A 13,903-nucleotide genomic window follows, 5' to 3' on the forward strand; every position below is an offset into this window, starting at 1 on the left:
CTAGTTATGCTAGTTAAGAAGCTAACCATCTAAAATGCAATAATATTGTTTATTTGAAAATATTTGTAGTCTAAAAAAAGTGTCAAATTGAATTATCTTGCTGAGAAATATGTGCTACTAAAATGTGTGCAAGCTAAAATTTTAGGTAAAATGCTGAAGATTCACTGTCAGCATCCTGCCTCCTTTTGTTTGTCTCCGGGCCTCTAAAGGTCACCTGTGTTCCCCTCTGCCTTAGTTCTTCCTCGTGTGTCCTTGTTAGCGTTATCCAGGTCACCTGTGCCTTGTTTCCCCTAGAATATTTTAGCTGTGTTATTTTTTTTCCCCTTGTTCCTTGAGTCTTGGTTATGTGTCTCCTGCTGTGTCCACCCGAGTCATTCCAAGTGATCCAAGCAAGCTATTCTTAGTTATTTGATTTAGTTTTTTTCTCCCCTCGTGGAGCTATTTTATTTCTCTCCTGTTATTGTTTGCTTTATCTCTGTTAGTAATACCTCTTTCTGAGAATAACTTTTGTTGGATTTTATTTTACTTACAAAGTACCTTTTTTTTTAATAAATCTACTTTATCTACCCGAGTTCGAGCCCAGCTTGTGACAATCACATCATATACTGTCAGAATATCTTCATTTTTAACTGGTCTGCTATAGACAACAGAGGTATCTTTCTATCTGACTGAACTGAAGCACTTTTGGGCTTTCAGGTCCGATCAGTGCTCCTGGGAATGTGAGCATTTGGAATATTACCCAGTATTCCTCAGTGATCACGTGGAGTCCTGTATCTGAGGAAGACTTGTGTGGGTTCTTATTGGGCTACTACATCTACTACACAGAGGACAATAATGAAATATGTGAGTAGAAGCTTTATATAATTCACCATCATAAAATGCTTATCAGAGATTCTTGAGAACTGGGACAAAACTTGTTAGGCTTGTTTCTTTCACCTTCATTTACTTAATTAAGATCATTAGTTTTCTCAACTGTATATCAGGAAACCTGTGCTGTGACAGGTGGCATGTAAGCATTTAATTAGTTATTTAAAATGTTTTATCATAAAGTTAATATTTAAAATGAAATATTAGACACATTACTGGTATATTTCAAATTATAAGTGGAAAGTTTATTATTATTATTTGTCACTTGGCTTGAATTTGTGTCTGATTGTCAACATTGTCAGATATTTCTAAAATTCTGAGCATTCCTTTACTTTCTGATCTTAGGTCTTAAGTTTCATACATTTAATTTTAACTGTGCTCTAAAACCGCCACATCAACCCCATATATTGTTGAAAGATCCGGGGCCTCATTTATAAACGTTGCGTACGCACAAAAGAAGGCGTACGCCACTCTCTACGCAATAATTGGTATTTATAAAAAGTAAACTTCACGGGAAAATGTGCGGTCCTTCACGCAAGCTCTGACCCAGGCGTACGCACAAAAACGGGTGAAATGAGAAATGGCGACACCGTCGGCAGATGGAAGAAACACGTGAAAGTGTGTGAAACTGTAGACCGTTGTGTAAAAGAAATAGGAATAGGCCTACTGCTGCCTCTCATAAATAACATGAAGACTTCACAATTCCTACAATTAACAGCCTACACGAACACCCGTTTGATCGATCTGTAGTGTAAAACAAACAAAATCAAACGAAAATTACAACAGAAATGCAAATTAACACATATTTGCAAAAAGAAAAGTGAAATATGTTCTGCAATAATATTGGCATTTTATGCAATTCATCCTCATAAATAATATGGTAAACACAACGAAATAATGTACTAAACTGATATTCTCGTCAATGTGTCCGTCTGGCGCTATAGTATCCAGCTGCAGACCCGCAGCACCACCAGTTTCAGAACCCCAGCGCCAGAACCGGAAGTAAGGGGCGGAGCTTACGTTCTAACACCAGCGCCAGAACCGGACGTGAGGTGCGGAGCTTACGTTCTAAACCGAGTAACGCGTTTTGGAGCGTAATTTGCTTAGACACGAAACTTTATACTTTTATTACACACGAAACGTCATACTTTATACGTATGTTATGATACATTAAGGTACAGAAACATTGGGCTTTACCATATTTTTAATATCGTGGTCCGTTGTATGCATTTATATTTACTATGGTTCTTTTTTTATAATAATTTTTACAATGTATTTACCTACATATTGTAAATACAGTTGTTATGATAACACATTTATTTCTATTTGTATATAGGACAGTTAAGCTGTAATTTGGTACTATACAAGAATATAGAAACTATTTAGCTATTTTAGTAAAATGTTCTTATTAAAGTGGTACTACTTACAAGCAGGAGTATGTTGTTTGTGCACCACAAATTGACACTTACAAATCAGGTATTTCAAATAATTGTAAACTAGCATGAGAGAAAATGCCACAAACTATTGTAAAGTGACACACACCATTGTTAAAGTAATTATGAAAACTGTCACCAATCATTCAGAAGTGTGCTGGACCTTGACACTGGCTTTTCACAATGCAGAGTAGTGTACATCTGTAGATCCTATATTATAATGTGGATACAGCAAGTCAAATATTTGAACAAAACATTCGGGAATCTCCAGAAGGAATATATATTAAATTAATTTGTAGTTATTGTAGACTAATCCCCAATGTTTAGTCAATGGTAGCTTATAAAATGTATACACCTTTTTCAGTAAGCAGAGACAGAAAAGAGACTCAACAAATATGTAAGTTAAAGTAATGAATATTTAGAATAAAAAAGGAAAAATTACATAAAAGCAGATCATCATTCATTCAGCGCTGTGTTGTGGTTGCGCTGTGTCACGTGACAAGCAGTGACGCGTCACCATGGAAACCATAAAGTGACAGATTCGAAATAACGGTCGCCTTGAAAAACTCACGCTGGGGGGTCAATTAGAATACTTTAAACTTACGTGTGAAAGGGTTAACATTCTTCAAATTAGTGAAAATTCTGTCATCGTTTACATGCTTGTCTCATTGTAAATAACTCCGCCCCTCACTTCCGGTTCTGGCGCTGGGGTTCTGGCGCTGGGGTTCTGAAACTGGTGGTGCTGCGGGTCTGCAGCTGGATATATCTCGTCTGGCGGAGCAGATATAGATGCAATTATAGACAGATAGACAGACAGATAGATAGATAGACAGATAGATAGATAGATAGATAGATAGATAGATAGATAGATAGATAGATAGATAGATAGATAGATAGATAGACAGATAGATAGATAGATAGATAGATAGATAGATAGATAGATAGATAGATAGATAGATAGATAGATAGATAGATAGATAGATAGATAGATAGATAGATAGATAGATAGATAGATAGATGTAGACTATTAATTGTCCACTGGGGAAAGTAGTTTTCATAGTAAAAATTTCTTCATCAGCTACAGAATCATGGTATTCATTCATATGCCTTTAGTTTGTTTTATTTTTGATAAAATTACGTATGACGTATGTCTCAACCATTCAGAAAGCTGCAAGAAATGACATTTGCACTGAACTATTTCCCATTTCCACGTAGATTATAACCGACATCTGTAGCTTGTCAGATGCAATTAAATGGATGGAAATAAAATGCCCCATCACAATGCGTAATGACCCACAATGGCTGATCTTGTCCGACCATTTCTTTTTTGTTTCGGCCACGGTCCGTTGTGAGGCTACAGCATTAACGGCGTCTACAACCTTTTGCCACTCAAGTGCCTTTTTGGCATTAGTAATGCCCACACTGTTCCCTCAAAACAAAATTTTCTCCTCTTTTCCACCTCGCCAACGATAACTTCTACTTCACATTGAGTGAAGTTACTTTTTTTTTATTTCCTCTCTGTGTTTGCCATGATTTCGCAATCGATGAATATTAACTTGTGGGCGTTTCACAGACTATTTATGGGCAACTAGGGGCGTGACATGAAGCCGCAAAAGCTGCGCTACATTTAGAATTGATTGTGATTTATTAAGGGAAAACTGCGTAGGATGTGCGTGCGCACGGTTTTATAAATCCGAATATTTCTGTGCGTACGCACGTCCTATGTTTCATCCGTACGCCACTTCTGACGCAAATCCTACGCAAAGTTTTATAAATGAGGCCCCTGGAATTATTTCAATAACAGATTTTATTTTTCAGTACAGTAGAATTTTTTTTTTTTTGTCAACTCAGGCTTGATAATGGCCTTATAAAATGTAGCATTATATAAATAAACAGCTCACTGATTATCATTTGAAAAATGTTTTGATGAAATGTAATCACAATTGGAATTGTACCAAAGCGTGGTTTATTAATGTTATGATATCCACTGAAGGCAAGTTTGAAGAAAGAAACCCAAGTGCAGCTTTAATTCTCAAAACAAGATCAAACATAAAACAAAGACATGGGTGGCATGGAAATCAAAACAGAAACATGGACATGACACTTACCAACATTGGTAACAAGAAACATGACAGACATGAATCAAGAACATGAAACAAGACATGACAGATCCCTCCTCTAAGGGCGGCTCCCGACATCAAGACAAAACAACAAAACAAGACAAAAGTTTAGGAGGCTGGTGGAGCGGAGGTGGTCTTGGGGGAGGGATGGCGGGCCAGGCCAAATTTTCTTGGGAGTAGCAATGGAGTGAGCTCATAGGCTGGAGTCCTCTCAGTCTAATATAGCATAAAGCACCATAAGTTTTTCCCTTAAGTATGATACTTAAATGTACAGTATGTAATTTTTGGCCACTAGGGGTCACTCAATCAAAATAATAAAAGACGGATTTTGATGATGTCGGGAAAGAGCGTGGGCTCATGGGAGTTGTTGTTATTGTCAATGACAACCAGCCATCTAGCATCTCCAGCAGAAAAGATCCTTTTTCATAACTGTTCAATAAGGAAATAAATTGAAATTTAGTTTACCACCACAAACCCATAATACAGAGTGAGCGAGCAAAACAGCAATACGATGTTTATTGGAACACGCTGTCGCTCCCTACATTCCTCACTCATTCTAACTTAGTATTTTGAAAATCACTTCTTTTCGAACAGAGAGATATATGAATTATCAGACCCCTATTAAATCAATATTCCATCTAGCTAGTATTAATAGATGTTAAAAAACACGGTCACCTTTCGTTAATAATTATAATTACGTTTATACTATTATATCGAACAAGATAGTGAACTGCATATGGAGCTACTTTCTCCAGCTAGATATAGAACAAATGTGTATTTACATTATACTATACATGAGAGCTAGACCGTCTACGTTTTACACATGACATCATCGTTTCACAAAATATACAGATAGATGTAGTTCGCTGAATGGGTGCTTAGCTGTTTATTAGAATGCAAGCGAGATCGGCATCTCTCTGTAGTTCTACCTCTCTCCATCTTTGAAATGCAACTCCAATGTTAACCCGTGTCATGTTTCTTCTCCTGTCCCAAATCCTTCTTGGGTCATTTCTTTCACCCGTACGTTTGCGCTTCACAGAGCTGGCTCCAGCAGCAGAACGTGCAGGCAAAGCATAATCATGTTCCATATTGATTGAGGTATACAGATATAAATATAAAAAATATACTAATATAAAAAATATAAATATTAAATATAATAGTCTCGGTCAAGTTCGGTGCAGTGGCGTAATGATGCTTTTATTGGCGGGCGTCCGGTGTTCCCCTTTGGATTTGGCGGTACCGCAGGCAGTTAGAGAAACTATAGGAGTCAAAGGTTATATGACGCCATAGACGGGCGACAAAACGGAAAAATTTAACTATAAATTTCTCCGGGTTTGAAAGTTGGTGGAAACTGTCGGGATAATGTAAGTACACAACTAAAAAAATATATATAACATAGATATAGTGATTTTTGCTATTTTTAAAGCAGAAAAATTACATATTGTGCCTTTAAGGGGTGATTTCCCCTTACCTAAGAGAATAACTTAAGGGTGTTGCATATAATCTCTTAAACGGTTCTCTTAGGTAAGGGAAACATTTAAGTGTTTCACGACAGCGATCCTGGATTCACGTTATAAAAGTTTGTTGTTGCCATAGATGCGCAAAACACGAACCCTAGCAATTTCGCAGTTTCATCAAATAAAGTAGGCTAGCTAGGATATCGGAATGGATAAAGAAAACAAAAAAAGAAAGCCTAATTGGACAGAGGATGAGAAATGCATTCTTGACGAATATGGTAAAAGAAAAACAATTTTGAAAAGCAAACTAAATCCCAATGTAACTGCGGTAAAAAAACAGAAACAGTGCAAGGAATGCAAGGAATCTTGATGTGAAGAGGACGGTTCAGGAAGTCCTTAAAAAATACGAAAACATCTCTCTGGTCTCAAAAAAAGAGCTGAGCGCTTATAAGAAAGAAGCCAACAAAACAGGTAAGATTAAGCACGACTAACTTACTCTTTTAAGATTGTATGCACCGTACAGTGGTGAAGAGTTCGCTTTAATGCTGTACAGTGACTTAACGATTACAAAACTGACCAACAGGTCGCCGTCTAGTTTGTTAGCGATCTCAAATATTGCGCGTCAATCAAATCGGTATTCTTGCAACAATTTTTCATCGCTAAGATGGTCCAAAGGGTTCTCCCTATCCCTAAAAATTATTCTTGGCACATAATGATCTTCAGCTGGTTCCATAAATTCAGCCATGTCGTCTTATTTTTGTCCGCGTTACTCTTAAGGTTACGATTTCCAAACCTTAAGTTATACTTAGGGAAATTACCGTTAAGGGGTTTTATGTAACACTTAACGCTTTTTAAGGGATTACTTAAGTGAAAAGACAGCATTTAAGGGAAATTCTAAGTGTTTATGACGTTTCACTTAAAGAAACCCTTAAATAACACTAAAGGTTTTTTTCTGCAACACCCTTAGGTTTAAGGGAAACATAAGGGCGAACTTAAGGGAAAATTACACTTAAGGTGCTTTATGCAACCGGGCACTGGAGTCCCCTCTGGACGCTGGTCAGGGGTTGCAGAGGGCTCTGGCGTGGCGGCGGCCATCTTGCCCGAGGGCTCACGGGTTGGAGCCGGTGTGTGCTGCCCACATTCACAAAATTGCCATAGCCACGAAGATCAGCGCTGCATTGCCAGGAGCTGACTCAGGTGTGGCGGCCATCTTGTCCGAAGACACAGGCATGGCAGGCATGACGTGAAGAGACTCAGACGTGGAAGGCATGACATGAAGAGACAGGCTTGGCAGGCATGACGTAAAGAGACTCGGGCTTGGCAGGCATGATGTGAAAAGACTCAGACTTTGCAGACATGACGTGAAGTGACTCAGGCATTGGCGTGCTGGCTGTAGGAGCCCCTCATCCACAATTCCCACAGTAAACGAGGAACCACTCAGCAGAAGTGCATGGTCGATGTATTCAACCAGATTCCACCTGATTGACCCTCTAGGCATCCAAGAGGAGATTGGTTCATCCAAACCAGCACAAAAAAATGCCCTTGAGCGCTTGTCATTAAAACCCAACAGATAACAAAGTCCACAAAAGTCCTCCACATAACTCTCCATGGAGCGATCACCCCGAGAGAGCCGTAAGAGCTGAACTGCTGGGTATGTACACTGAAGGAAAGTTTGAATAAAGAAACCATGTGCAGCTTTAATTCTCAAAGCAAGATCAAACATAAAACAAAGACATGGCGTGACATGGAACTCAAAACAGAAACACGGACATGACGCTTACCAACAGTGGTAACAGGAAACATGACAGACATGAAACAAAACCAAAATAATACATGACAATTAAGGCCCAATATACTCACAGCAAAGTTCTTTTTCTTTTTTCGTTTAGGGGTAAAAAGAAATTAGAAATACCTTTGCAGTAGTATACTGTTGTCCTCTCAATAACGAAATAAAAACACAACAAAAAATGAGAAAACAGCAGTTAAGAAAACATCTGATCATAGCAATGTGAATGTTTGCATGAGATCAGCGATTTGGCACTCCAGTCAAGTAAAACCATGTCACATTTATTAATATAGCACTTAATACAATAGTTTGCTTTAAACCAAGCATATTTACAATATTAAACATGAAAAAGTGTCAGTGTTGCTTTTAAATGAGAATGACAATTTCTACTATAAAGCAGCTCCCCAGTGTTTATATCATCACTCGCGGACATCTGACCTCAACGGACTCAATAGAGGGAATGAACCGGAGAATATTTCCAGAATAAGGTGGAGTTTCAGAGCCACACCTACCTATTACATCATTACCATGGACCAATGGTAGTTCGATATTGTTTACAAGCCAGAGCTAAACCTTTTGGAAAGTTCGCTTTGGCAAACTATATCGAACTCCTGAATCAAACACAAAACAATCTTTGTTTTGACTGGATCTTCGTCACACCAGTTCGCTCTTCGATTTCCCTTGAATTATATCAGGGCTTTTTGGCAAATAAATAAATAAAATTAATAAAATCTTTTTTTGTCCCAGTTCTCAAGAATCAGTGAAATGCACGATAATACAGTTATAAATGTGATATTTTTTAAACTGCTGTCTGATTTTGGCTGTTTTCTATTACATTTGACATTTACAGCCTTTAAAGTGGATCCCAGCATAAACAGTTTTGAGCTGCTGAATCTTGAAAGCAACAGTGAGTACCTTGTGCAGCTGTCTGCATTTACAGCGGCTGGAGAAGGAGTGCGCAGTGATTTCAAACACTTTGTTACGAACCAGCCAGGTAAACTCATATTTTTCATGAGATGCTGGTGTCTGTAATTTAGCTGCGATTCTAAGTTTTTCTGCCTTACAGCTGTTCACGTTACACAGTAAAAGTGTCTGAGAATGTGTCTGTCTGTCAGGAGGTTTGTTTTCTAATTACATGAATTAAAAAAAGGCACAAATGCATTGACAACATGTTTTATTCCGACAGAATTCACTGCTTTGAGCAGCATTACAGCTGCGGTGATTGTGGGAATAATAATTCTTTTACTAGCGGTTCACCTCAGCTGTCGGCTTCTGCACAGGTAAAGACGCACGCTTTTCATTTTTACGAAAGACTGACACTATATAACCAATAACTAATGTAAAACTCGATGTGGATTTTTACAGAGCCAAGAAACTGATGTGGCCAAGTATACCAAATCCTGAGAATAGCAATGCTGTTCAGAAAATTGAAATTGCCTATGAACTGGTAAGTAGTAAAATTACAATAAACATAAACAGAGCAATTCCAATAGGGTCCTCACACCATCGGTGCTCGGGTCCTAATGATGTAATATAATGACAATATAATAATATAATACAATATAATGTTAAAACAATACTTTGTGACAAGAATATACTAAAGAATGTTCATGTTGTTTCATGTTTTTGAAAAAAAATATATAAAATACAATTTTAAATGTAATGAAACAAAACATGTCATGTGGTGTAACCATAAAGAAAACAGTAATAACATATTTCCTTTACACATTGAATACTTGTGATTGAACATATCCAAAGATTACTTTCAAAAGCGGTTTTGCCGATCCTTTTCAAAAACTCAAAAAGTATTTATTATATTATTAAATCATCCTTTCCATAAAAGGTGCAATTATCTGATGTTTTAAGAAACTTATTGAGCTTAACCAAAAAAATCTAAGAAATAATACTTGAGGATTATGCCAAACTACTTTTTATTTGCAAGAATGTCTTATGCTCACCAAGGCTGCATTTATTTGATAAAAAATACAGTAAAACCAGCTATATTCTATGTTCCTATGGATTTATAACTTCATAGTATTCAATAATTTGATGGTGTCCAAAACAACACTGTATTACCATGGTACCATGTCGAAAACGCCACAGACACCATGGATCCTCTAAGACTACTAAAATGTTTACGTTTGAATTCATGATGAGATGTTTGAACAGTGTAAGTTATATGGACTTTGAATCCTTTGGTCATTTTCTGTCTTTTTTTTTCTCTGTAGGGTATCCTGGAGCCACTGAACAGGCAGCGGTTAGAGGAGAGTGAGGGATGTGATTCCAGTACAGTGTGTGTTGTTGAGAACAAAAGGGAGGAGACTCCTTTTCGCAGCCCTTCCATTTCTCACGCTGGTGTGAAGCCCACCACCCTTCTCAGTGAAGATCAGGACAGAGTCCCCACCAGAGAGTCTGTTTCCACAGAGACCTTCCCTATGGACTTCGGTGAGACAGACTCCACTTTGAGCACTTCTTTTGACAACGACATCACAAGTTTAGAAAGCAAAGACCCTGGAGAGACCATCTCCAACATGACGCGGTCAGACTTCATCCCAGCATCCCAACCTGCTGTTGTTTTCATGAGTGATTACACCACCATGGAGATCTTCCAGCAGGTCACTATGATTGGGATTCAGGGTCCATCCATCCAAACAGTAAAACCAGAATTTGTTCCTGTACATCCAGGGCAGGATTACATTCGGCAGTCCTGTTTTTCAAGAAATAGACAGTCTAATAACCCATCAGGGGCATGTAATGGCGCTGAAGTTTTAAACACAGAAATCACAGTGCTCTGAAGTGCTTTTATCCAGTGATTTACAGAACTGTTACAAAGAAAATAACTCTGGAGCATCCCGAGGTTATAGGAGCCGCATTTCAGGGTACAAGGTTCATTGTCCTGTTTCTGACTGAGCTTTAGCCACTACTCAACGCCTCCCATAAAAGATGGAACACGTCACTTTTAATGGCAGCAGATTGGACCCAAGGCTCAGAATTCTAAAACGCCCAGTGCTCATGACAAAGACTCCTACATCAATGACACAGCCCTAGCTTTATCTTAAATGGAGCTTTCCATCTAAGGCTAGGTTCACACTGTCACTCCAAATCCATTTATTTGTGTATCGGATTGTAATTTGATCCATATGTTTGACTGTGTATGTGTTCAGATCCTATTTGCAGTGCTGGGTAGTAACTGATCATTTTAAATCTGGATTACATAATCAGATTTAAAAAATTACTTGTAATTAGATTACTTATCTAAAATACTTATTATCAGACTAAAGTTACTTTTTACAGTATCGATTGCATGTTTACATTACATTACAAAATGTATCTATTCTCCCTGATATTTTGTTATCTTGTAAAATTGCCTTTTTAAAAAAGCCTATTTCTTATGTAGATAGCTTTTCAGTTTTGTGGTATTGCACACACAGACCAGCCACTAGTCAGCTGGCTGTAATTACACACAAAATTGAGAGGTTATTATTATAAATTACTATACTAACTAACTGACTGAAATACTAACTGACTAAGAGGGGGAGAAGTTAAACCATAGATAATATTATACATCAGGCATACATTTGCATATTTAATCATATTTTCCCAACTCAGCAGATTATATTTTAATATATTGAACAACGATGAAAGTGTATTGGTTTCTTATCAAGAATTCTAAGTGTACGTTTGTATAGACTCTAATGGTTTTAGAGTCACTGAACTCGCCTGAGACCAGGTTGTTAAACAATAGATAATGGGAGAAATAAATAACATAAGAATGCATAAACATCTTAGCTGCCTCTATAACAGCATATAATCTCTAGTAAGCCAAACAATCATACAGATTAAACTTAACCTGCTTACAAACCTTTTTTTTTACCTAAGCTTTAAATGTAAGCTTTTTCAAGCAGGTTACCTTTAACCATGCCGATACATTAACCATAGAATTAGACAGAACCAAGATCATCATTAGAAACTTGTGTCAAACTATTACCATGTAAATACATTACAGTATCATCCACATACATTCGTATATTAATGCCAGGACATTCAAAATAAAGATAATTTAAATATAAAGATCAATGGACCCAGAATAGATCCCTGAGGAACACCAGTAGATTTGATTTGATTTATTAGACAACATAATAGTGAAAAATACACTTATTTATCAAGGATAACACAATCAATTTTAAACAAAACTTATTTCCATTGTGGTCCTTGATGTAAAGCACAACTTCACTCCTAGAGACAGGTTACCTTGGCACTGCATACTGTTATACTTACAACACTACAATAAGAACACACATTTCCAGAATATACATCACAATTAAACATCCACCCAAAAACATTATACAAATGAATCACTAAAACAACTTATCTAACAGCCAACGTTTAACCTTCATACTACAACCAACCATATTTGACATACTCTTTACATCTAGAGGCAACTTATTCCATTCATGTGCCCCTGAGTATTCAAAAGACCTTCGACCATACAATGTTTTGAAACGACATAATGTAATATCCATTAGACTAGTACCGGTATTATAACAATGTTTCTCACTTACTCTAGAAAAATACATATTAAAATATGAAGGAGCTCTTTTATTAATTATCTTGTGTACCATCTTTAATTTAAAGTGCACATCTCTGCTTTCTATAGGTAACCACTTAAGATGTCTAAAATGGGAAGCATCAACACGTGTTACACTATTAAAACCTAAAACCAACCGTCTCAATTTATTTTGAGATCTCTGTAACAACCAGCCATAAACAAGACAAATCAGACATTCAAGAAATGCACAGGTACCCCAAATGACATAGCACTAAACATGCAAGTATGCAAGTATTTTAAAATTTAGATTATCCAAAAAACTAACTCATTTGGCAAGAAATTTTGTCCCAGCATTAACCTTCCCTAAATTTTTCATACTTGTACCACTTAAATCATTGTCCAAAACACATCCAAAAAAATTAACAGTGGTTCTATTTGATATTACACAATCCCCAACCTTGATAGATAAGTTAGGAGATTTGTTCAGTTTACTTTTCGTCCCAAATAATATGGATTCAGTTTTTCCTAAATGCAATAAAAGTTTATTATCAGAGAGCCAGTCTCTTACCCTACAAAGCTGCTCGCCTAATATCACTTGTATTTTGAGAGCATCCTTGTCTGAAACAAGTAGAGCAGAGTCATCAGCATATAAAAACAAAATTGCACTCACAAACAGCTTGCGTGTCATTTATGTATAAGAGAAATAAAAGGGGGCCTAGGACACTTCCCTGAGGAACTCCATTATTAATAATTGTCTCCTCAGAGAGTATCCCATCATTTTCCTTGGAATTCTCCCTGTTAAATAAGAGTTCAACCAGGCTATAATAACCATACTTGAAAAACCCATGACACTTAATTTATCTAGTAATATTGCATGATTCACTGTGTCGAAAGCTTTTTGAAGATCCATGAGTACCATTCCACACATTTTACCTCCATCAATCTGTTTTCTAATAAAATCTGTTAAAGTAAAGAAGTATCAGTCAAATAAGATTTAAAACCTGAATGAAAATCATGAATTAAACCATTCTTGCATATGTACATAGATCAGTTGATTGATCCAACTCCAACTATACCATCTTTACCTAAAAAGAGTTGTAATACTGTCTATAAAAAACTATTTGCTGTCTCCATTGAATACTTTGCCCTAAAGCCAAACTGCATTAGATGCAATGTAAATTAAATATTATTCAAGTGACAGCTAATTTGCTTTGCAACTAACTTCTCCATAACCTTAGAAACAGTGGGTACTGATTGGCCTATAATTAACGATAGAAAGAGGATCTCCGGTTTTAAATACTGGAATAACAATAGTTTGGAAACACAAACCCTTGTTTGGAAAACACTTCATGTTGTTGATAAAGAATGGAATACATTTTCTTTTTCTTTTTCAAATCAATGTGATAAACGAGTTAGGTCAAAAAATCTAAATGTAATCAGATTATATTACCAAAACTGCAATTTCCATCATATCATTTGTGTTCAGTAATTGACAACAATTTGTAATTTACCCAGCACTGCCTATTTGTGTCCTGTATAGCTCTTTCGTTTTCCGGAATATCTGCTTTCGTTTCTATGGCTATGTTAGACCTAGTTAGGTTCACTTTGTCTCCTGTATGGAAGCTTGTTTCCGCCACAGAATATGTTTTTTTTTTTGTGTGTGACTTTTTTTCCTCCTAATTATGGGATAT

The 13,903-nt window shown here is 36.7% G+C and overlaps 1 protein-coding gene across 1 annotated transcript in view; it reads left to right on the plus strand.

Annotated features, from left to right (window-relative positions):
- Nucleotides 1-11,051, plus strand: part of LOC306995550 (interleukin-31 receptor subunit alpha) — a 36,416-nt gene extending 25,365 nt beyond the window's left edge. Inside the window, exons 12-16 of the mRNA XM_079607251.1 lie at nucleotides 697-843; nucleotides 8,514-8,657; nucleotides 8,850-8,943; nucleotides 9,029-9,110; nucleotides 9,892-11,051. Coding sequence (XP_079463377.1) covers nucleotides 697-843; nucleotides 8,514-8,657; nucleotides 8,850-8,943; nucleotides 9,029-9,110; nucleotides 9,892-10,458 — 1,034 coding nt within the window. The 3' untranslated portion in view covers nucleotides 10,459-11,051. The remainder of the gene's footprint in view (nucleotides 1-696; nucleotides 844-8,513; nucleotides 8,658-8,849; nucleotides 8,944-9,028; nucleotides 9,111-9,891) is intronic.
- Nucleotides 11,052-13,903: the final 2,852 nt, after the last annotated feature.

This window comes from Phoxinus phoxinus (assembly GCF_949152265.1).
Source record: "Phoxinus phoxinus genome assembly, chromosome: 3".
Classification (NCBI taxonomy): domain Eukaryota; kingdom Metazoa; phylum Chordata; class Actinopteri; order Cypriniformes; family Leuciscidae; genus Phoxinus; species Phoxinus phoxinus.